The sequence below is a fragment of the Engystomops pustulosus genome, chromosome 7, assembly GCF_040894005.1.
Source record: "Engystomops pustulosus chromosome 7, aEngPut4.maternal, whole genome shotgun sequence".
NCBI classification, from domain to species: Eukaryota; Metazoa; Chordata; class Amphibia; order Anura; family Leptodactylidae; genus Engystomops; species Engystomops pustulosus.
Window position 1 is genome coordinate 18,399,045 of NC_092417.1, and position 23,666 is coordinate 18,422,710.

Below are 23,666 nucleotides of genomic sequence, written 5' to 3' on the forward strand. Positions count from 1 at the left end.
GGGGTCAGTATTGGAGCCACTTCTTTTTAATATTTTTATTAATGACCTTGTAGTGGGTTTACACAGTCAAGTTTCAGTATTTGCAGATGATACTAAGCTGTGTAAAGCAATTAATATTGAGGTCGGTAGTTTAGCTTTACAGAGGGATTTGTGGAAGCTTGAGGAGTGGGCAAAGAAATGGTTGATAAGGTTTAATGTAGATAATTGTAAAGTTATGCACTTGGGCCATGGAAACAAAAAGTAAAATTATGTTCTAAACAGTAAATTACTGTTTTTGGTCAAACTGGAGCTGAAAAGGACTTGGGGGGGTATTGGTGGATGGTAAATTTACTTTTAGTGACCAGAGCCAGGCGTCTGCTGCTAAAGCAAATAAAATCATGGGATGTATCAAGATAGTAATTGATTCTCATGATAAAGACATAGTTTTACCCTTATACAAATCCCTGGTCAGACCACACATGGAATATTGTGTGCAGTTTTGGGCACTAGCGTATAAAAATGATATAGTAGAGCTGGAATGGGTGCAGAGGAGAGCAACCAAGATTATTAGGGGCATGGGGGTACTAGAATACAATGACAGATTACAAAATTTGGGATCATTCAGTTTAGAAAAAAGACGACTGAGGGGAGACCTCATTACAATGTACAAATACCTGAATGGACAGTACAAGGATCTCTCCAAAGATCTTTTTATGCCTAGGCCTGTGATCAGGACAACGGGGCATCCTCTACACCTAGAGGAGAGGCAGTTCTACCATTACCATAGACAGGGGGTATCCTCTACACCTAGAGGAGAGGAGGCTCTACCATCACCATAGACAGGGGGCATCCTCTACACCTAGAGGAGAGGCAGTTCTACCATTACCATAGACAGGGTGTATCCTCTACACCTAGAGGAGAGGCGGCTCTACCATCACCATAGACAGGGGGCATCCTCTACACCTAGAGGAGAGGCAGTTCTACCATTACCATAGACAGGGGGTATCCTCTACACCTAGAGAAGAGGAGGTTCTACCATCACCATAGACAGGGGGCATCCTCTACACCTAGAGGAGAGGAGGTTCTACCATCACCATAGACAGGGGGTATCCTCTACACCTCGAGGAGAGGAGGTTCTACCATCACCACAGACCGGGGGCATCCTCTACACCTAGAGAAGAGGAGGTTCTACCATCACCATAGACAGGGGGCATCCTCTACACCTAGAGGAGAGGAGGTTCTACCATCACCATAGACAGGGGGTATCCTCTACACCTCGAGGAGAGGAGGTTCTACCATCACCATAGACAGGGGACAGCCTCTACATATAGAGTAGAGATGATTCTACCATCAAAATAGACAAAGGTTCTTTACTGTAAGAGCAGTGAGACTATGGAACTCTCTGCCGCAGGAGGTTGTTATGGCGGACTCTATGTACATGCTCAAGAGAGGCCTGGATGCCTTTCTGGAGAGAAATAATATCACAGATTATGGGGATAAACATTTATTTAATTATTAAAGGTTGGACTTGATGGACTTGCGTCTTTTTCCGGCCTTATATACTTTGATATTTTGGTACTAAGATACCATTATCTTGTCATTAGCTGGATATTCGGTGACCCGCCCATCTGATCTGATATTGTCATCTATATCTTTTACCCAGTCTGGGTATTCACAGAGAAAGTGCTTTGGTCTCATAGGATGACCAAGACATGAATGAGTACATTTGTGGGGTTTATTAATGAACTGGATAGTAGGGTTATTTATCTTTAGTCTGGACATTTTTACCTGCTATTTTTTAAAATTTGAACTGGTGACTGAGTCTTTTCCATATGCGGCAGTAGTCAGCTGTATTACACTGCTGACAACTGCTGGGAACTGCAACTGTTCACCAATTGTATTAGAAGGTATTGTATAAATAATCAGACTCCCTAGGTTTCAAGTACCCGTAGAGGGGGCTGAACTAATAGTCAAAAAAAGATTAAAAAATACGAAAAAGTATGGCTTGTGGAAGGAGAGGAGTAAAAAACACAAACGCTAAAGAAGAAAAAACTTGGTCTTGAAGGGATTAAGTACAAATAACCTTTTGGTTTGGAAGCCAATATAATGGTCGATTGTTCCTTGTTCTGCATCAGCAAGGATCAGATATTATAATTCTTCCCCTGTATCCAACCACAGATTGATCTGCTCCTCAGCTGAAGGTGATCGGTTTGTATTCACAAAAGCTGGAATTTATCATGATTGATGTTCCACTGGCACCCACTTGGTATGGAAGTGTCATAAAGGAGGAGTAGTTATGACTTATCAAGACATCAAAAGTCTCAAATAAATTCTATTATTTATGTAACAAACAACCTCCCGAACCACCACAATACGAAGTGTAAATATGCAGAATTACATCTGCAAAGTTTAATGTGAAAAAGTAGAAACACATAAAACAACATGATTGTTTGATAAAGTTAAAATAAAAAGGGATTTGGATTATAAATTACAACTTAAAATAAGTTTGTTTTTTTTTTAAACACAATGAAACTATGAACTTCTGGGTTATCTCGAGGGAGATAACCCAGCAGGGAGCTCCATGATCTTTACAACTTCTTTTACTCCACTTGTGTACAACTGGGACTAAAAGTCGATGACAGCACAGTATATATGAAAGGGCATTGCCAGTATTATACATGCCCTATACTAATTGAACATGAGCCGGTGATGATTATGGTGATGATCAGAAAGTCTTCAGAAGGTCTTCAGGTGTGGTCTACTAGCAAGTAAAGATGTCTTTGTCCTAAGGTAGGTTTTTATATATGGTGAAAAAGGACACTAATATTTTCTCTGGTCTAATTTTAGAAAGATTTGATATCACTTGTACAGATGTATTAGAGCTATTAGAGTCATGATTTCTAAACTAAAAAGTAGAGTGAACACCTATGGATGAATCCTATATGGATCCACATTTTTTGTATCTTATGTGCCTGAGGGACAGTTTTAACTGTGACCATGGATGCAAGGTTAAAGCTCATTGAACACAACCATGTGCATGTAGGCTACAGACAACAGGCCGAGTCCCCTCTTTCCAGCCAGGCTGCCATGGGTTTGGTGAGGGCGCAGCTAGCCACCGGATACACCACATGATCTTGTGCATGAGGCTCAAGTAAAAGGTAGGGCTCCATGTCAGTCACGCTTGATACTGTAGGTGTTAAGAATAAGGATACTTTTCCAAAAAAATCTATTTTTAAAATAGTATCATGTGCGACAGTTATAAGACTTCTGACACCACAATCAACAAAAAAGCTCAACTCACCTACAGTGACTACTTACCTGTTAATTCCTTCATGTAAATACTAAATGAAATCCACTCATCTTCAATCATTTAATGGCATCAAATAGGAGAAACAAAAGATATTTGTATCTGTATCTTCTATAACAGAGATCAAGATAAAAATATCGGAAAATCTTTGGGCCTTTACATGTTCGTATTAGGGATGAGTGGACCCATTTAAGTTACAGTTTGGCCGAACCCAAAGTCTCACACCTCCGGTAACACCTGTCATTGTCACTGGAACCTTTTGCAGGTGTTACCCTCTAAATGCAGCCGGTATAGTCATCAGGATTGACCATCCTAGAGTAAGAGGCGGCATGCGTGTGCCATAGGGAACCTTAGGGTTGAGCCAAGCCTAAACTTCTGGCTGAGGTTCATTGCGGTTCGGGTTCAATCATCACTAGTCAGCATCTGTAGGGTAAATATTGAACTATAACCAGCACTGTTCTAAGGATGATCCAGATAGAACAGGTTAACTACTCTAAGGCTTAAAGATGGTGCTGATGCTACAGAACAATAGATTTTTAAGACTTTGTTTCGCCCTATTCACCAGGTACATTATATCTTATGGAAATCTTAAATCAAACCTCTGGAAGCGGATTTATCCTCCTTGGCCTGTCTGATATTCCACATCTCCAGATCATCTTCTTTGTTCTGTTTTTGATCATGTATCTGATAATGTTGTCAGGAAATGTTCTACTGATTATTGTTGTAAGGATCAATAGAAAGCTACAGACCCCCATGTACTTCTTCTTGAGTAATCTCTCCATGATTGACATCGGCTTCTCATCCACCATTGTTCCTAAAATTCTAATTAATACATTATCCAAGGACAAGAGTATTTCTCTGGTGGGATGTGCACTTCAAATGTATCTACACATGGCGCTGGGAGCTGCAGAGTGCATCATTCTTGCCGTCATGGCCTATGATCGATTTGCAGCTATTTGTAGACCATTGCACTACCAAACCATCATTAATAAGAAGATGTGTATTTGTTTGGCTAGCGTAGCATGGGGCATGGGCTTTGGAGCTGCCAGCATTCACACACCACTTACTTTCCAACTACCCTTTTGCAAATCTCATCATGTCAACCACTTCTTCTGTGAGATGCCTCCATTCTTCAAACTTTCCTGTAAAGACACACGTCTGAATGAAATATTTATGTACGTTGCAGCACAGATCATTATCTTGTTTGCTTTCTTCTTGACGTTAATTTCATATATTCGTATCATTTCGACTATTTTAAAGACAATATCTTCACAAGGAAGAGATAAGGCTTTCTCCACATGTGCCTCCCACCTCACAGTCGTGTCCATCTACTATGGGGCAATTATCTTTATTTACCTAAAACCTCCTACAGCACAATCTCCTGAGATAGACAAGGTCATCTCCATTATATATACAGCAGTGACCCCAATGTTGAATCCCATCATCTATAGCATGAGGAACAAGGATGTTAAGGACACAATCATATTTAAACTTTGTAGGAGACCATTGAAATAAGCTAAAACATCAAGTAAATAGTAGTCTTAACCACTTGCCACTGGGGTTTATTTTAAAGCACATAGATTCTTAAAACAAAACGGTTGGCAGATTTCTGAATCCTATTATAGTCTAATTGGTGACAGCTCTGAGGCATCCAAGGTGGGCAGTAGCCACGGGCTTACATGGTGCAGTTCAAATTTTCTCCTGTATGATACTGGTACAGCTTAAGGACATGTAGACTCCAATACTCTTTGGCTTGTAAGCTTGTTATTTGTGCCAGGAATTAGGAACACTGGAATATTTGGGTAGGGTGCTATAAAAGTGTGGTGGCAAAGGTGTCTGCATAAGAAATGTTACAAGGCACATCATAGCTGGAAAAAGTCTTCATGGTGGTCTGGGCTGAATGGAAAAAAAACACATTTTTATGGTTCCTTATATCATGAACGGTCTGCAGCATTCCTTTGTAAAATTATTATCTACGATTATAGGCAGTATTGGTACAACTGTTTGGGGGCCCACTTGGAAATATTTATTATCCTGTGTGGTTTGCTACCAAAATCAGCACCCCAGCTGTATTCTTGGGACGTGTCCACAGGATAGGGCCTAACTTGCTGATTGGTGGGAGGCTCGGTGATTAGACTCCACCCATCACGAGAACGAGTGGTCCAATGGAGTCCAAGTAGCCTCTGTTGGATCTGTTGCTCCATTCATCTCTGTGGTACTGACGGAGATTGACGATAGTCTCTCTGGTACATTTGTATTAGTTATTCATCACCCTACAATCCAATCATGTTTGTCCTTTAATTTCACATAAAGTCACAGATCACACAGTACCACTATTTACTCTTGGACATTGGGGCAGATTTATCAAGCTTTCTAAAAGTAAGAATGTTCTTAGTTGTCCATTGTAACCAATTAAAGCTTAGCTTTCATTTTACCAGTGCTCATGAATATTTTAAAGGGGAGCTGTAATTGGTTGCCATTGGCAACTAAGAACAGTCTTACTTTTAGACAGCTTGATAAATCTGCCCCATTGTCTCTTGCTCAGCCCTCTCTACCCTCTCACCAATGCCCAAATTCTATGATCACCTGTCGCAATTTTTGTTTCAGAACTCATTTTTGTCATTTTCAGGCAGAACTCAAGTGTCCCTCTGCCATTTGACAAACTCTACTCAGCATACCGTTTGTGGGGTTAGACCAACTGTATGATGGGCATAATATTCAGAAATAAGAAAATTTAAAAAAAAAATTTAAATTTGAAAAAAAATTCAATTTTTTTATAAATAAGTTCAAAAAACATCAACTCAACTATAGCATTAATGTAAAGTACAATATGTCATGAAAAAACTGTCTGAAAATAAACTTGGCAAGATAAAGCATTCCAAAAATATAACTGCATACCGCGACACAGGCAGATATGAAAAATCATGCTGTTTCCAAAAGGTGAAAATGAGCTGGTTAAAAACTGAAATAAATGTCTTCCAATATAAGATAATCCTCCTGTTTAGGTACAATAAGAATGGCCCAACGTATAGCGCAAAAAAAAAAACCCAAAACAAATGATACTTAGAATTTGGGTGTAATTTTTTTGAAAATCGTCAAAACCTGTATTTAGATGGAACTGCTCAACATTCAACTGACTGTGAGAGGTCTGTATAATAGCTAGACTCATAAATTATGGAAACTACACTACTCAATGTATGAAAAATCACTTTTAAGACATTTGTTAAGCCTTCCTGTGTTTTATAGGGGTTATTACAAAATGGAGGTGAGGTCTACAAATTGTAATATTTTTGGTCAATACATTCATTTTGGGCAGAAAATTAAACATTCGCAATGGATTACATGTAAAAGGCTCCACAAAGTTTGATACCCAATCTCTCCCGTGTGTCGTTACCCAATATGTGGTGGTAACCTGATGTGTGGGCACACGGCCGGGCACAGAATGGAAGGAGGAGCAGATTTGTATTGTCCCATTGTACAGGTTACACATTTTTTTAATGTGGACATATAGGGGCTTATTTTTTTGTCACATGAGATGTACTTTTCTGGCACATAATTTTGGGGCATCTATAGCTAATTCATAAGATTCTATTAACTCTTTGTTGGTGGAGGAAATGAAAATCATACATTTTTGGTAAGATGATATTTTTGGCTGTTCACCATACCATAAAACAATGGGGCACATTTACTAACACCGCATTTTCGTCCCGACTTTTTACCATTTTTAACTTGAATTGCCCGGGCTTTTGGCGCACGTGATCGAATTGTGGCGTATCGGTGCCTGCTTGAATGCGACACAAATCAGAGGGCGTGGACATCGGACAACCGGACTGATTCGGACAAACCGCAGAATTTAAAAACCAAATTGTGTTGCAAGATCAGCACTCACATGCACCGGGAAGAAGAAGGTGAACTCCGGCAGACCTCAGCGGGAGAAGCGACACATGCAGGAAATTGGACACACGGTCTTAGTGAATCGTGGCAGACCTGAATCCTCGTTGGACGTTGAGTATCGTCGTCGTCAACGGGACGGGTAAGTAAATGTGTCCCAATATGTTATTTTTATTCCATGAAAAGCCACAATTACCGAAATTACTGAAATTTAATTACTGAATTTTAGTTTTTTCCCAATGTTACTAAATAAAGACTAATATGGAGAAAGTTTTAGAATCAATGTCTTTTCAGATGCATAACTTTTTTATTTGTAAGTGGACAAATCTAGTTAAGGGCTTGTTTTGCAAGAAGAGTTGATTTTTAGTGCTATTATTTCGGAGTGCGTAACATTTTTTATTCACTTTTTAGAGTATTTTTTAAACTTTTTTAAAAGCTTTTTTGGAACATTTTTCTTTTAAGGCGATCATTGCGCTGCTCCAATAACGTCAGAGCGCATTGTGAGCGGTGAGACACCCCAGCTCCGGTGCCAGAAGCGGCATATATTAGCACGTCCTGGTGCCGGAAGTATCTTCCCGTAAGGATGTTCTGGTTTGTATTTCTATACCTTGGGCTTTTTGGATGTAGTATGTTAACCTGTTGGATAGTGGAATTAGTCAGCAGCCAGCCATTTTTAAAGCTTTTGGGTTAAGGCTCCAGGTTTATTGTCTGATACTATTTTCTAGGAGAGAGGGAGTCAGCATCCTGAGTCTTGATACCCGCATCTCACTCTTCTGGTGTAATCTTATAATTGAGGTTTTTACCTTCCTTAAGACCATCAGCAAAACAAGGGTATAATAAAAAATAAATACCATTTTTTAAAAGTTTAAAAATTTGTTAAAAGAATTTCTTTACAAAGTTCCTACTAAGTTTCTTTACTTCTATGTTTGTTTCTGCAGTTTGCTCTATATTAAGAAAGAGCGTATGAACAATGGTATTTCCATACTATATATAAGAAGGCAATCGGAATAGATGGGCGTCGACAAGCAAAGAAACGCATTAATTTATTTCTTGAACAAAGAATTATTTGCCTTCACTCTTCAATCTGGACAATGCGATCCGGGTTTTTAGGACTTCGTGCTGCCTTTTTTAATAGGACAGGCTGTTTCTTAGCGTAAATAAGGTAGCCTCTCTCCCTTTGGGTCTCGGGTCACTTGACGGCTATTGTTATACTGATTTACTATTCTATGGGAGCGCAATTTTCCCCTTTTTTGTATATTGTATTCAAACTATATACATGGTATCACAAATTTCCTCCTTCATTGTATTAATGAGTTGTTGGAGAATTCATTCAACGGTCACAAGTTTTAGTGATTGTTATAGGTGCCACTTATCTGATTTTAATAACTGAGACATCAGGGCACAAATGGTTGTATTAAATAAGCCCCCCTCACACCCTATGGATTTATTAGATACAGTCCCCCTCACTCTATAGATTTTTTATGTACAGCTTTATGTGGGCCTCCCCTACATCAGGGCACAAATGGTTATATTAAATAAGTCCCCCTCACACCCTATGGATTTATTAGATACAGTCCCCCTCACTCTATAGATTTTTTATGTACAGCTTTATGTGGGCCTCCCCTACATCAGGGCACAAATGGTTATATTAAATAAGTCCCCCTCACACCCTATGGATTTATTAGATACCGTCCCCCTCACTCTATAGATTTTTTATGTACAGCTTTATGTGGGCCTCCCCTACAGCTCTAGGCTCCGGCACCTGCCCAGGTATGCCCAGTGCTGGCGCCGGCTCTGTTTACTGGTATAACAGTGAAAGAAATAGGGAAATATTAAATACCTATGTATATTAAACTTTGGTTTATTTTTATTATTTGTTAAATATGCAGTAAACTGTAAAAGAAAAAAAAGATGAAAGGTTCAAACTTTTACACATATTTGGTTTCTTAAATTAAATCTACTAGCTGTATCCTGCAATATTAACCAGCATCTCTTACATTATCCTAGGTGCCCCCGTGTTCTAGATGTGCTGTTCATTTTTTGGCCTCATTTCTGTGAAAATTGAGTTTCAAAAATATGGCAATGAGACAGAGTAGCCCTGGTGGGTGACATTGGAGCCCCTCTGTTTTCCATCCTCACTTATGTATGTTTTCCCCTTTCTGCCGGCCATTTCCCTATGGCCAGCCAGGGTACCGGTGACACTACCTGGCTATCGGCAATTTCTAGCCATGCATGGCTGTTTCTGCAGTGCGAAGCCACATTGAAGAGCAGCCAACTGTGCACTGAAGAGATGACCCCCACATGCCCGGGAATCACGAGAGCCTTGTGACATCACAGGCTCTCCTGCTGGCCAGTGATTAAGAACTGAGGAGCCAGTACAACTGTGTCTGGATATAGTTCCTAATTAGCAATAAGAACATTTTGTTGAATATTCTCCTTTGTACCGAGTCCAGCTACAGTTGAAATGAAGGTTATCTTTTCTTGTCAAATTGGAGAAAAAAATCATTCCAATGCGGATACACATTGGGACTCATTTACAAAGGGTCACGTTGCTCACTTTCGTTGGACTGTGCACCATTTTAGGGCTAAAACAGCTCGCAAAGGTATTAAACATGTGTTTGCGCTGGTATTATGTCACACACAACCCTTCTTTGGCGCATGGGTGCTGGCTTCCATGCAACACAATTTAGGGGGCATGCCGATGGATTCGGACTGTGTTGTAAGCCCAAGCACTTACATGCACCACTATAAAGATGGTGAACTCTGCCGGACCTGAGATGGGAAGTGACACATGCAGGATATCGAGCGCACTATCCTAGTGAATCGCAGCACAGGGCATTGTACATGGACAATGCACTTTCGTTGAACTTGAGCAGCGGGGTAAGTATTGTAAATGTGCCCCATTGAGAACAATATATTTTGCGTCATGCATAATTTTCTTGGTGTACTGGGCATGGCCTTAAAATTGGTAACTTGTGGCCTTTTTACAATCATTACTTTTTAACAGTTAAAGCCTTGGCCAACGAAATTTACTATAACTTACCCCAACTTACCAGAAATTTATGCCAACCTGGACTAAGAATAGGTATCAATTCTGGGTGCGTCAATTATTGAGACTGGCATACATTACACCTTCCATCAGCCTAAATTTATTTCAATGAGTTTTTTGGCCATCCTCATTCACCAAGGCATGCCTCCATGCCACTGTGAACGGCCAAAATGCCCCAATTGTTTTTTATTTAAAATATTCCTGTCTTATTTCTTCAGTAAAATCGAATAATCTTTGTATATATCTTATTTGAGTGGTAAAAAGTTTGAACCAAAAGATGTTTGGTTTTGGTTTGAAACTAAATTAAAAGTAAAAAATTAATGAGATGTAGAAATACAGGGGCACATTTACTAAGGACCTTCTTTTAGGTGCAAACTGTTTGCACATATATTTAAGAAGTGTCCGTGCCACGTATGTGGCACATGTGACCCTTTTGGGGTGCAGCTGCTATATTCTTCACTGAAATAGGTGCTGTGGTGCTCCACATTCAACATGCATAGTCCGACATGTTTAAGGTGCACAAAAAAAAGTTGGTGCACTTTGTCAGGGCAGTGCAGATTCATGAAGAACAGGCACCAGGCGCCCCCTGCACACTACACGGGCAAACTGCACATAGTACAGTAAATGTGGGCCACACACTTTCAAACTTTCTTAACTTCATTCTACACTATTCTTAATTCTTAGGAGGAGGGTGTGTCAGGAGACCCATTATTATCACTGAGAACTCTGAACATTGTGGCAAATCTCCAGCCACTCATTTCCATAGAAAGAGAGATATTGCAGATACCTAATATAAGGAGATGTAATCCTAATTCTTGTCTCTGTCTTTTTTTTCATGTGAAAAATGTACAGGAGTAGCAGAATTTCTTACAAAAAATATTTGATTTATTTATTCAGTTCTTATTTATTCTTGTTTTTTTTTATACTGGGTGAATTGACCCCTTGTTTGGTGACTAATTACCACACGGTCTTGAGGTAGGTGCATTCTAGAATTGTACATAAAATATTGGGGTCTGTATGCCATGAAATCTGTAGCACTGTACAATTCTGTTCACAATATTCTGCAGGAACTATTAATATGAACGGGTGACTCCATCTTTTCTTTGTTATAAAAATAAGATTTCAAAATTTGTTAGGGGAAATGTTTATTGTTTTAATATTTTTTTCAATTTTTATTTGAGTTTATTGTTTACATTTTGTTTTACAAAAATTGCATTGTGTTTAATACCCCTTTCTTAATACCAGCAGGGGACATGAATGTGCTACATATACCATATATACTCGAGAATAAGCCTAGTTTTTCAGCACAAAAAATGTGCTGAAAACCCAAACTCGGCTTATACTCAAGTAAAAAAATATAGGTTTTACGAGGTTTTTGTGGTAAAATTAGAGGCCTCAGCTTATACTTGGGTCGGCTTCTACTCGAGTATATACAGTATTTGGCTAAATAAAGCAGTAATTCTGAATTGTATAGTGTTGTGTCTAAAGCAGTGACCTATTACACCATGTGAGAACAGCTCTAAAAGAGAACCTGTCACCGCATTTTTCACAACTACATCTAGTGACAGGTGCCTATAAAGCTCTATTGACTAAATGTTTCGTAAAACTTGTTACCCTCACATCCCCTTAAAATTAACTTTGTTATGTTACCTGGTATAAACCCAGATCTTCAGAAAGTCATAAGGAGTGTGCTGTCCCATTCTCACTCGTATCTGCTAATCCCAATGCCCCATTGTCACCATTCAGCACTTCATGTCATGTGACCAGGGTGTTAACAGCTAACTAGAGATGAGCGAACATGCTCGTCCGAGCTTGATGCTCGGTCGAGCATTAGGGTACTCGAAACTGCTCGTTGCTCGGACGAATACTTCGCCCGCTCGAGAAAATGGCAGCTCCCGCCGTTTTGCTTTTTGGCGGCCAGAAACAGAGCCAATCACAAGCCAGGAGACTCTGCACTCCACCCAGCATGACGTGGTACCCTTACACGTCGATAGCAGTGGTTGGCTGGCCAGATCAGGTGACCCTGGGATAGACTAGCCGCTGCCCGCGCTGCTCGGATCATTCTGTGTCTGGATGCCGCTAGGGAGAGAGCTGCTGCTGGTCAGGGAAAGCGTTAGGGTGTTCTATTAGCTTACTGTTAGGCAGGAGTGATTCTCAAAGAACCCAACAGCCCTTCTTAGGGCTACAATAACGTTCTACTTTTTTTATTTTAATTTGCATCTAGTACCATTTTGTGAGGAATTAGCAGGGGGACTTGCTACCGTTGTGTTTAGCTCTTAGTGGCACACATATCCATAGCAAAGACCGAAGTGGGAAAATTTAGTAGGGGTTGGATTTCAATTAGGCACTAACTCAGTGTCATCTCATCTGGCATAGTAGTGTGCTTTGATACTTGGCTAGAAAATAGCCATAGGAGAATACAAAGAGCTTACTTACGCATACAGTAGCGTTATATATATTTGATTTCTGGTTGATCTGCTGGTGGCTGTACTTTCTGCAGTGCATGTACTAGCCAATTCTGAGCAATTTGTAGTGAGACTTGCGACCGCTGTGTTCTGCGCTTAGTGACGCACATATCCATAGCAAAGACCGAAGTGGGAAAATTTAGTAGGGGTTGGATTTCAATTAGGCACTAACTCAGTGTCATCTCATCTGGCATAGTAGTGTGCTTTGATACTTGGCTAGAAAATAGCCATAGGAGAATACAAAGAGCTTACTTACGCATACAGTAGCGTTCTATATATTTGATTTCTGGTTGATCTGCTGGTGGCTGCACTTTCTGCAGTGCATGTACTAGCCAATTCTGAGCAATTTGTAGTGAGACTTGCGACCGCTGTGTTCTGCGCTTAGTGACGCACATATCCATAGCAAAGACCGAAGTGGGAAAATTTAGTAGGGGTTGGATTTCAATTAGGCACTAACTCAGTGTCATCTCATCTGGCATAGTAGTGTGCTTTGATACTTGGCTAGAAAATAGCCATAGGAGAATACAAAGAGCTTACTTACGCATACAGTAGCGTTCTATATATTTGATTTCTGGTTGATCTGCTGGTGGCTGTACTTTCTGCAGTGCATGTACTAGCCAATTCTGAGCAATTTGTAGTGAGACTTGCGACCGCTGTGTTCTGCGCTTAGTGACGCACATATCCATAGCAAAGACCGAAGTGGGAAAATTTAGTAGGGGTTGGATTTCAATTAGGCACTAACTCAGTGTCATCTCATCTGGCATAGTAGTGTGCTTTGATACTTGGCTAGAAAATAGCCATAGGAGAATACAAAGAGCTTACTTACGCATACAGTAGCGTTCTATATATTTGATTTCTGGTTGATCTGCTGGTGGCTGTACTTTCTGCAGTGCATGTACTAGCCAATTCTGAGCAATTTGTAGTGAGACTTGCGACCGCTGTGTTCTGCGCTTAGTGACGCACATATCCATAGCAAAGACCGAAGTGGGAAAATTTAGTAGGGGTTGGATTTCAATTAGGCACTAACTCAGTGTCATCTCATCTGGCATAGTAGTGTGCTTTGATACTTGGCTAGAAAATAGCCATAGGAGAATACAAAGAGCTTACTTACGCATACAGTAGCGTTCTATATATTTGATTTCTGGTTGATCTGCTGGTGGCTGTACTTTCTGCAGTGCATGTACTAGCCAATTCTGAGCAATTTGTAGTGAGACTTGCGACCGCTGTGTTCTGCGCTTAGTGACGCACATATCCATAGCAAAGACCGAAGTGGGAAAATTTAGTAGGGGTTGGATTTCAATTAGGCACTAACTCAGTGTCATCTCATCTGGCATAGTAGTGTGCTTTGATACTTGGCTAGAAAATAGCCATAGGAGAATACAAAGAGCTTACTTACGCATACAGTAGCGTTCTATATATTTGATTTCTGGTTGATCTGCTGGTGGCTGTACTTTCTGCAGTGCATGTACTAGCCAATTCTGAGCAATTTGTAGTGAGACTTGCGACCGCTGTGTTCTGCGCTTAGTGACGCACATATCCATAGCAAAGACCGAAGTGGGAAAATTTAGTAGGGGTTGGATTTCAATTAGGCACTAACTCAGTGTCATCTCATCTGGCATAGTAGTGTGCTTTGATACTTGGCTAGAAAATAGCCATAGGAGAATACAAAGAGCTTACTTACGCATACAGTAGCGTTCTATATATTTGATTTCTGGTTGATCTGCTGGTGGCTGTACTTTCTGCAGTGCATGTACTAGCCAATTCTGAGCAATTTGTAGTGAGACTTGCGACCGCTGTGTTCTGCGCTTAGTGACGCACATATCCATAGCAAAGACCGAAGTGGGAAAATTTAGTAGGGGTTGGATTTCAATTAGGCACTAACTCAGTGTCATCTCATCTGGCATAGTAGTGTGCTTTGATACTTGGCTAGAAAATAGCCATAGGAGAATACAAAGAGCTTACTTACGCATACAGTAGCGTTCTATATATTTGATTTCTGGTTGATCTGCTGGTGGCTGTACTTTCTGCAGTGCATGTACTAGCCAATTCTGAGCAATTTGTAGTGAGACTTGCGACCGCTGTGTTCTGCGCTTAGTGACGCACATATCCATAGCAAAGACCAAAGTGGGAAAATTTAGTAGGGGTTGGATTTCAATTAGGCACTAACTCAGTGTCATCTCATCTGGCATAGTAGTGTGCTTTGATACTTGGCTAGAAAATAGCCATAGCAATAGGATAGCATTGTTTGGTTTTAAAAACTCAAAAAAAAAAAAAAAACACAAAAAAAAAAAAAACACAAAAAAAAACAAAAAAAAGTAAAAAAAAAAATAAAGTTATAACTCTCATTTTAAAAATGTTTAACCCGAGGGCTAGGGGTAGAGGACGAGGGCGGGGACGTGGGCGTCCAACTACTGCAGGGGTCAGAGGCCGTGGTCCTGGGCGGGGTGAGACACCACCTGCTGATGAGGGAGCAGGGGAACGCCGCAGAGCTACACTCCCTAGGTTCATGTCTGAAGTTACTGGGACTCGTGGTAGAGCACTGTTGAGGCCAGAACAGTGCGAACAGGTGATGTCGTGGATTGCTGACAATGCTTCGTGCAATTTGTCCACCACCAGTCAGTCTTCCACGCAGTCCACCCATGTCACCGAAATCGCCACTCCTCCAGCTCCTGCACCTCAGCCTCCTCCCCCCCAGTCTGCCCCCTCCCAGGAAAATTTGGCATTTGAACCGGCATACTCTGAGGAACTGTTTTCTGGACCCTTCCCACAGTCACAAACCACTTGTCCGGTTGCTGCTGAGCAATTTTCCGATGCCCAGGTTTTCCAACAGTCACAGTCTGTGGGTGATGATGACCTTCTTGACGTAGTGGAAGTGTGTAAAGAGGTGTCCGACGATGAGGAGACACGGTTGTCAGACAGTGGGGAAGTTGTTGTCAGGGCAGGAAGTCCGAGGGGGGAGCAGACTGAGGGACCGGAGGATGATGAGGTGACAGACCCAAGCTGGGTTGAGAGGCCGGGTGAACACAGTGCTTCTGAGACGGAGGAGAGTCCTCGACCAGAACAGGTTGGAAGAGGCAGTGGTGGGGCCAGACGGAGAGGCAGGGCCAGAGCTGGTGCATCAGCGCCAAATGTGTCAACTAGTGAAGCTCCCGTGGCGAGGGCTCCTGCGGCGAGGGCTAGATCTTCAGAAGTCTGGAGGTTCTTTAAGGAAACACCGGATGACCGACGGACTGTGGTGTGCAACATTTGCCAAACCAGGCTCAGCAGGGGTTCCACCACTACTAGCTTAACTACCACCAGTATGCGCAGGCATATGAATGCTAAACACCCCACTCAGTGGCAACAAGCCCGTTCACCTCCGGCCGTGCACACCACTGCTCCTTCCCCTGTGTCAGCTGCTAGTCAGCCCCCTGCCCAGGACCCTGCCACAAAAACCCCATCGTCGCCTCCACGATCCTCCACAGCATCCACCAGCGTTCAGCTCTCCATACCCCAGATGCTGGAGCGGAAACGCAAATATAGTGCAACCCACCCGCACGCCCAAGCCCTTAATGTGCACATCTCCAGATTGCTTAGCCTGGAGATGCTGCCCTATAGGCTAGTAGAGACCGAGGCCTTTAGCAACCTCATGGCGGCGGCCGCCCCTCGGTATTCGGTCCCCAGCCGCCACTACTTTTCCCGATGTGCCGTCCCAGCCCTGCACCAGCACGTGTCAGACAACATCATCCGTGCCCTGACCAACGCCGTTTCTGACAAGGTCCACCTGACCACGGACACGTGGACGAGTGCTGCCGGGCAGGGCCACTATATATCGCTGACGGCACATTGGGTTAACTTGGTGGAGGCTGGGACCGAGTCTGACACTGGGGCTGCTCATATACTGCCGACGCCGAGGATTGCGGGGCCTACCTCGGTCCAGGTGTTTCAGGCCTACTATGCCTCCTCCTCCTCCCACCCCTCCTCCACCTCCTCCTCCGAACTACCATCCGTGGGCACGGCGCCATCAGTCGGTAGCTCTAGGCACAGCAGCAGTGCCGTCGCTAAGCGACAGCAGGCGGTGCTCAAACTGCTGAGCCTAGGCGACAAAAGGCACACCGCCCAAGAGCTATTACAGGGCATCACGGCGCAGACTGATCTGTGGCTAGCACCGCTGAACCTCAAGCCGGGAATGGTTGTGTGTGACAACGGCCGTAACCTGGTGGCGGCTCTGCAACTCGGCAGACTGACACATGTGCCATGCCTGGCCCATGTGTTAAATCTGATAGTTCAGCGTTTCCTCAAGACATACCCCAATCTGTCTGATTTGCTCACGAAGGTGCGCCGCATCTGTGCGCATTTCAGGAAGTCCAGCCCAGATGCTGCCACTCTCAGGGCAGCGCAGCGCCGCCTCCAACTGCCCGCTCACCGACTGTTGTGCGACGTGCCCACGAGGTGGAATTCAACACTGACCATGTTATCCAGAGTTTACCAGCAGCGCAGAGCGATTGTAGACTGCCAGATGTCAACTTCCACCTGAACTGGTAGTCAGGTCAGTCAGCTTCCTCAAGTCTACAATGAGGAGTGGACGTGGATGTCTGATATCTGTCAGGTGCTGAGTAACTTTGAGGAGTCAACACAGATGGTCAGTGGCGATGCCGCCATCATCAGCCTCACCATCCCGCTGCTTGGCCTGTTGAAAAACTCTCTGGTCAGCATGAAGTCGGAAGCTTTGCGCTCGTCACAAGAGACAGGGGAAGAATATTCCCTTGTTGATAGCCAAAGCACCCTCAGGTCTGTTTCTCAGCGCATATCGGAGGAGGTGGAGGTGGAGGAGGATGAGGAGGAAGAGGAGGAGAATGTTGGTGAGACACAAGAGGGGACCATTGTTGAGTCCTTTACTGTTCAGCGTGTATGGGCAGAAGAAGAGGAGTTGGAGGAGTTGGAGGAGGAGGAAATGGACAGTCAGGCCAGTGAGGGGAGTGAATTCTTACGCGTTGGTACTCTGGCGCATATGGCAGATTTCATGCTAGGCTGCCTATCCCGTGACCCTCGCGTTCAAAGAATTTATTCCAGCACCGATTACTGGGTGTTCACTCTCCTGGACCCACGGTACAAGCAAAATCTTTCCACTCTCATCCCTGCAGAGGAAAGGAGTGTGAGAATGCATGAATACCAGCAGGCCCTGGTGCACAAGCTGAAACAGTATTTCCCTTCTGACAGCGCTAGCGGCAGAGTGCGTAGTTCTGCGGGACAAGTAGCGAGGGAGAGTAGGCGAGCAGGCAGCTTGTCCAGCACTGGCAAGGGTACGCTTTACAAGGCTTTTGCCAGCTTTATGTCACCCCAGCAAGACACTGTCACCTGTCCCCAGTCTCGGCAGAGTAGGGCTGATCTTTACAGAAAGATGGTGAGCGAGTACGTAGCTGACCATACCATCGTCCTAAATGATCACACAGCTCCCTACAACTACTGGGTTTCAAAGCTGGACATGTGGCACGAACTGGCGCTGTACGCCTTGGAGGTTCTTGCCTGCCCTGCCGCTAGCGTCTTGTCCGAGCGGGTTTTCAGTGCAGCTGGTGGCATCATCACCGATAAGCGTACACGCCTGTCGACTGACAGCGCTGACAGGCTGACGCTTATTAAAATGAATAAAGGCTGGATTTCTCAGAATTTCCAATCTCCACCAGGTGAAGGAAGCTCAACCTGAATAATTGATCCACTCCTCCTCCTCCTCATTTTCCTCCTTCTCCTCCTCTTTGTACAGTAAAGCAGAGGAAAATGGCTATTTTTTGACAGGGCCCACTGGCTCTTGCTATAGTACTTCATGCATTTAATTTTTCTGGAGGGCCACCTACCCGGTCCTCTGTTTGAAACAATTTTTGTGAGTGCCACATACAGGCACTCAATCTATTCCATTTTACTGCAGGGCCACCTACCTGCTCCTCTGGTTTGAAACATTTTTGGGACTGCCACATACAGGCACTCAATCTATTCCATTTTACTGGAGGGCCACCTACCTGCTCCTCTGGTTTGAAAAATTTTTGGGACTGCCACATACAGGCACTCAATCTATTCCATTTTACTGCAGGGCCACCTACCTGCTCCTCTGGTTTGAAACATTTTTGGGACTGCCACATACAGGCACTCAATCTATTCCATTTTACTGCAGGGCCACCTACCTGCTCCTCTGGTTTGAAACATTTTTGGGACTGCCACATACAGGCACTCAATCTATTCCATTTTACTGGAGGGCCACCTACCTGCTCCTCTGGTTTGAAAAATTTTTGGGACTGCCACATACAGGCACTCAATCTATTCCATTTTACTGCAGGGCCACCTACCTGCTCCTCTGGTTTGAAACATTTTTGGGACTGCCACATACAGGCACTCAATCTATTCCATTTTACTGGAGGGCCACCTACCTGCTCCTCTGGTTTGAAAAATGTTTGGGACTGCCACATACAGGCACTATCCAAATTAAATTGTCTCCATAGCAGCCTCCACACGTTGTCTCCATTGCTACCTCCAAAAGTCGTCCATATAGCTGCCTCCATACATCGTCCCTTTATCAAACGAGGTGTGTCAGGCAGAAATTTGGGTTGTTTTCATGGATTCCACATCAAAGTTGTTAACTTTGTCGCCACCCTGCTGTGTTATCCACAAAATATACTGGCAAACTTTTACCATTTAGGGATATTATTTCAGCGCTTCTTGCGCATCTGTTTACATTCCCCTCACCCGGCATATCCTAAACTTATAAGAACGCTACTACACTTGATCTTATACAAAAGGTTCTTAGAAGTGCTGTTTGGGGAGTAGCCTAGAGACAGGGGCTTGAATTGGCGAAAGCTCGCCTGGCAGCGGAGCGCCAGCTCCATGCGCATCATGCGCTTCTTGCGCATCTGTTTACATTCCCCTCACCCGGCATATCCTAAACTTATAAGAACGCTACTACACTTGATCTTATACAAAAGGTTCTTAGAAGTGCTGTTTGGGGAGTAGCCTAGAGACAGGAGCTTGAATTGGCGAAAGCTCGCCTGGCAGCGGAGCGCCAGCTCCATGCGCATCATGCGCTTCTTGCGCATCTGTTTACATTCCCCTCACCCGGCATATCCTAAACTTATAAGAACGCTACTACACTTGATCTTATACAAAAGGTTCTTAGAAGTGCTGTTTGGGGAGTAGCCTAGAGACAGGGGCTTGAATTGGCGAAAGCTCGCCTGGCAGCGGAGCGCCAGCTCCATGCGCATCATGCGCTTCTTGCGCATCTGTTTACATTCCCCTCACCCGGCATATCCTAAACTTATAAGAACGCTACTACACTTGATCTTATACAAAAGGTTCTTAGAAGTGCTGTTTGGGGAGTAGCCTAGAGACAGGGGCTTGAATTGGCGAAAGCTCGCCTGGCAGCGGAGCGCCAGCTCCATGCGCATCATGCGCTTCTTGCGCATCTGTTTACATTCCCCTCACCCGCCACATCCCAAACTTATAAGAACGCTACTACACTTAACTTGGTGCAGGCTGGGACCGAGTCTGACCCTGGGGCTGGTCATATACTGCCGACGCAGAGAATTGCGGGGCCTACCTCGGTCCAGGTCTCAAAGGCCTACTATACCTCCTCCCACCCCTCCTCCACCTCCTCCTCCTCCGAATTACCATCCGTGGGCATGGCGCCATCAGTCGGTAGCTCTAGGCACAGCAGCAGTGCCGTCGCTAAGCGACAGCAGGCGGTGCTGAAACTGCTGAGCCTAGGCGATAAAAGGCACACCGCCCAAGAGCTATTACAGGGCATTCCACATCAAAGTTGTTAACTTTGTCGCCACCCTGCTGTGTAATCCACAAAATATACTTGCAAACTTTTACCATTTAGGGATATTATTTCAGCGCTTCTTGCGCATCTGTTTACATTCCCCTCACCCGCCATATCCTAAACTTATAAGAACGCTACTACACTTGATCTTATACAAAAGGTTCTTAGAAGTGCTGTTTGGGGAGTAGCCTAGAGACAGGGGCTTGGATTGGCAAAAGCTCGCCTGGCTGCAGAGCGCCAGCTCCATCCCAAGATCCAACTAACATAGTTGCAGCACCTTTAATCTACTACTAGTTCACTGCCTCCATAATAATAATAATAATAATCTTTATTTATATAGCGCCATCATATTCCGTAGCGCTTTACAAATCATAGGAAACAAATACAAATGTATTGTAACAGAGCACAACATTTGTATGGAACAACAGGAGTGAGGTCCCTGCTCGCCAGAGCTTACGGTTTATGAAGATGATGGGGTAACACGAGGTAAAAGAATATTTAACGGTCAAGCCATTCTTCTTAGGGAATAGAACAAAATATAATAAATGGAATTGCTGTCGCTTGAACCACTCAGCCGTCATCTTATATACCAGGTCCAGGGTGAATGGGACTGCAGAGAAGTCTGGTGCCTGTTGGTTGCTGGATAACAGATGGGAGGACGACACAGGACGGGTTAGTAGAAGAGTTAAAACTTCATGCAGTTAATGAGTGTTATAGGCTTGCCTAAAGAAATGGGTTTTAAGAGCACGTTTGAAACTTTGGAGGTTAGGTATTAGTCTGATAGTCCAGGGCAGAGCATTCCATAGAATTGGTGCAGCTCTAGAGAAGTCTTGGAGACGCGAGTGGGAGGTCCGCACTAGGGTAGAGGTTAATCTAAGATCACTGGCGGATCTAAGAGCACGGGTTGGGCGATAGACTGAGATAAGAGAGGAGAGGTAGGGGGGTGCAGCATTATACAGAGCTTTATGGATGAGGGTTATTATTATTTTAAACTGTATTCGAAAGGAGACTGGCAGCCAGTGCAGCGACTGGCATGAACTGTAAGCATACATGGTCCCCTTATCAAACGAGCTGTGTCAGGCAGAATTTTGGGTTGTTTTCATGGCTTCCATGTTAACTTTGTCGCCACCCTGCTGTGTAATCCACAAAATATACTGGCAAACTTTTATCATGTACCGATATTATTTGAGCGCTTCTTGCTCACCTCCTTTGGTTCCTCTCTGACACCCATTGGTTTGAAGCCTGAGTCCAATTAGGGTATGTCGCCATGCCACTCTCTAGCCTGCTGCCGCTGCCTCTGCCTCTGCATGCCGTCCCCTATAGTGTCAGGGTCAATTATTGGATGTTTTACATGCTATCTAGCTTCATTCTGTCACTCTGTCATGGCCATGCTGTTGCCCATAATTTCGGCATAATGGTGCGATTAAGCAGCCTCAGAGGCATCCATGCATGCTGCCCCTGCTGTTTCCTGTCCATTTCCGTGGTGTTTCCATCCTTTTCTGAGGTTCCCAGGTGTTTGGCCAAGCTTCCCTGTGCAGAGCCTTGGTCCCCTTGAAAAATGCTCGAGTCTCCCATTGACTTCAATGGGGTTCGTTATTCGAGACGAGCACTCGAGCATCGGGAAAAGTTCGTCTCGAATAACGAGTACCCGAGCATTTTAGTGTTCGCTCATCTCTACAGCTAACATTTGCAAAATCTACTCCAGGTATGTATCTGATCACATGAAATCACAGCCTCCATAGACTTCTATGACTCCACATGCCTCCATGGAGATGTGCTATGATCTCATGTTAAGGTATGGGTAGGAGTAGAAGTCCATGGAGGCATACATGGAGTAGATTTTGCAAAAGTAAGTGGGTATAGGGCCTTAGATGACATAACCCTAGTCATATAACATAAAGTGCTGAATGTTAAAAAGGAGTCATGGGGCATAGGGAGAAGTAGAAGTGAGTGAGGATGAGAGTCCATGCCTCCTCTGATCTGGCTGTATACCAGGTAAGATGATAAAGTTTATTTTATGGTGATGTAAGGAAAAATGATCTTGTTTTCAGACAGATGAAATAAACGCTAATATATAATATTAGAAATCCCATAGATACCAACCCATTTTCAAATCTGCACCCCTCATACTATCATAAACTTTTTAAGGAAGATCGTTAACCCTTGAGATCTTCATAGTAATTAAATCAAAATGGAGATTTAATTACAGTTATTAAGCCCTAAAATTTACACTTATCCAAAAGATAAAATGATAAAACCCATCTTAAAATTTGTTATGCAATTTCTCCCAAGTACGGAGACCCCGCACATGTGGACATTACTTGTAAGGGTCTCACAGCGAGGTGCAGAAGGGAAGGAGCGTCCTGCAGCTGCCAGGTTTGTCCTATAGAACTGTAGTATGGCCCGTGTATGGGCAATTTTTTGTGGAATGACATGTATTTTCCAGTGATACCATTTTGAGGTTACTGTGCCCTATTGTTGAATACCTATTAATTTTTTTTGAGCCTGGAGGAGTACAAAATCATCAAATATGTAATTAATTTTTACTTTATTTTTTTGATGTTTACCGTATATTCTTATGAACATCTTAGGAGTTATTTATCATACGCCGGAGCTCGTGCATCTTGATGTATCCGGCCGGGTCCTGCGCAGCGATTATAGAAATAAATGCAGCCGGCGACTTTTTACATGTAAAAAATCACAGGCTGTAGCGAGTGCACAGGCACGGGGGCAGTAACTCCTTGTGCTGGCCCACTCCCCACCAATGTGGTGCAGAGGCCCTGATACATATCCCCCCTTATTTTTATTCTATGGGTCAGTATCATGTGGATATCATATTAGATATTTTTTCTCTTACGTTTTACTAAATTCCTTACAATAAAACCTTATATGGGGAAAAATCTATTGTTTTTGCATGTGGCATAACACTTTTTTTTTGTCTACGAAGCTGGTTGTTGTCTTGTTTTTTTGTGGGTCATGTAGTACTTTGCACCAGTATCACTCTGGAGTAGATATTATTTGGATCACTTATGAATTAATGGAAATTTTGGCATTTTTCTTAATTGTTTTATTTCTTTTTTATTGAAGAACAATTTTTTTTACTTTTTTATTACTTTTACCATAAGACATGAAAAATCAATTGTCTCAGTAAGCCTATGCACATGACGGATCTTACAGATCTGCGGACAG

At 43.3% G+C, this 23,666-nt stretch overlaps 1 protein-coding gene across 1 annotated transcript; it reads left to right on the plus strand.

Moving 5' to 3' along the window:
- Nucleotides 1–3,865: 3,865 nt before the first annotated feature.
- LOC140070014 (olfactory receptor 5AP2-like) lies at nucleotides 3,866–4,801 on the plus strand. Its single transcript, XM_072116347.1, has one exon. It carries the CDS (start codon nucleotides 3,866–3,868, stop codon nucleotides 4,799–4,801), a length of 936 nt encoding a protein of 311 aa, XP_071972448.1.
- Nucleotides 4,802–23,666: the final 18,865 nt, after the last annotated feature.

Coding starts and splice junctions, on each gene's coding strand:
- LOC140070014 (XM_072116347.1), top strand. CDS start 3,866: ATGGAAATCTTAAATCAAACCTCTGGAAGCGGATTTATCCTCCTTGGC.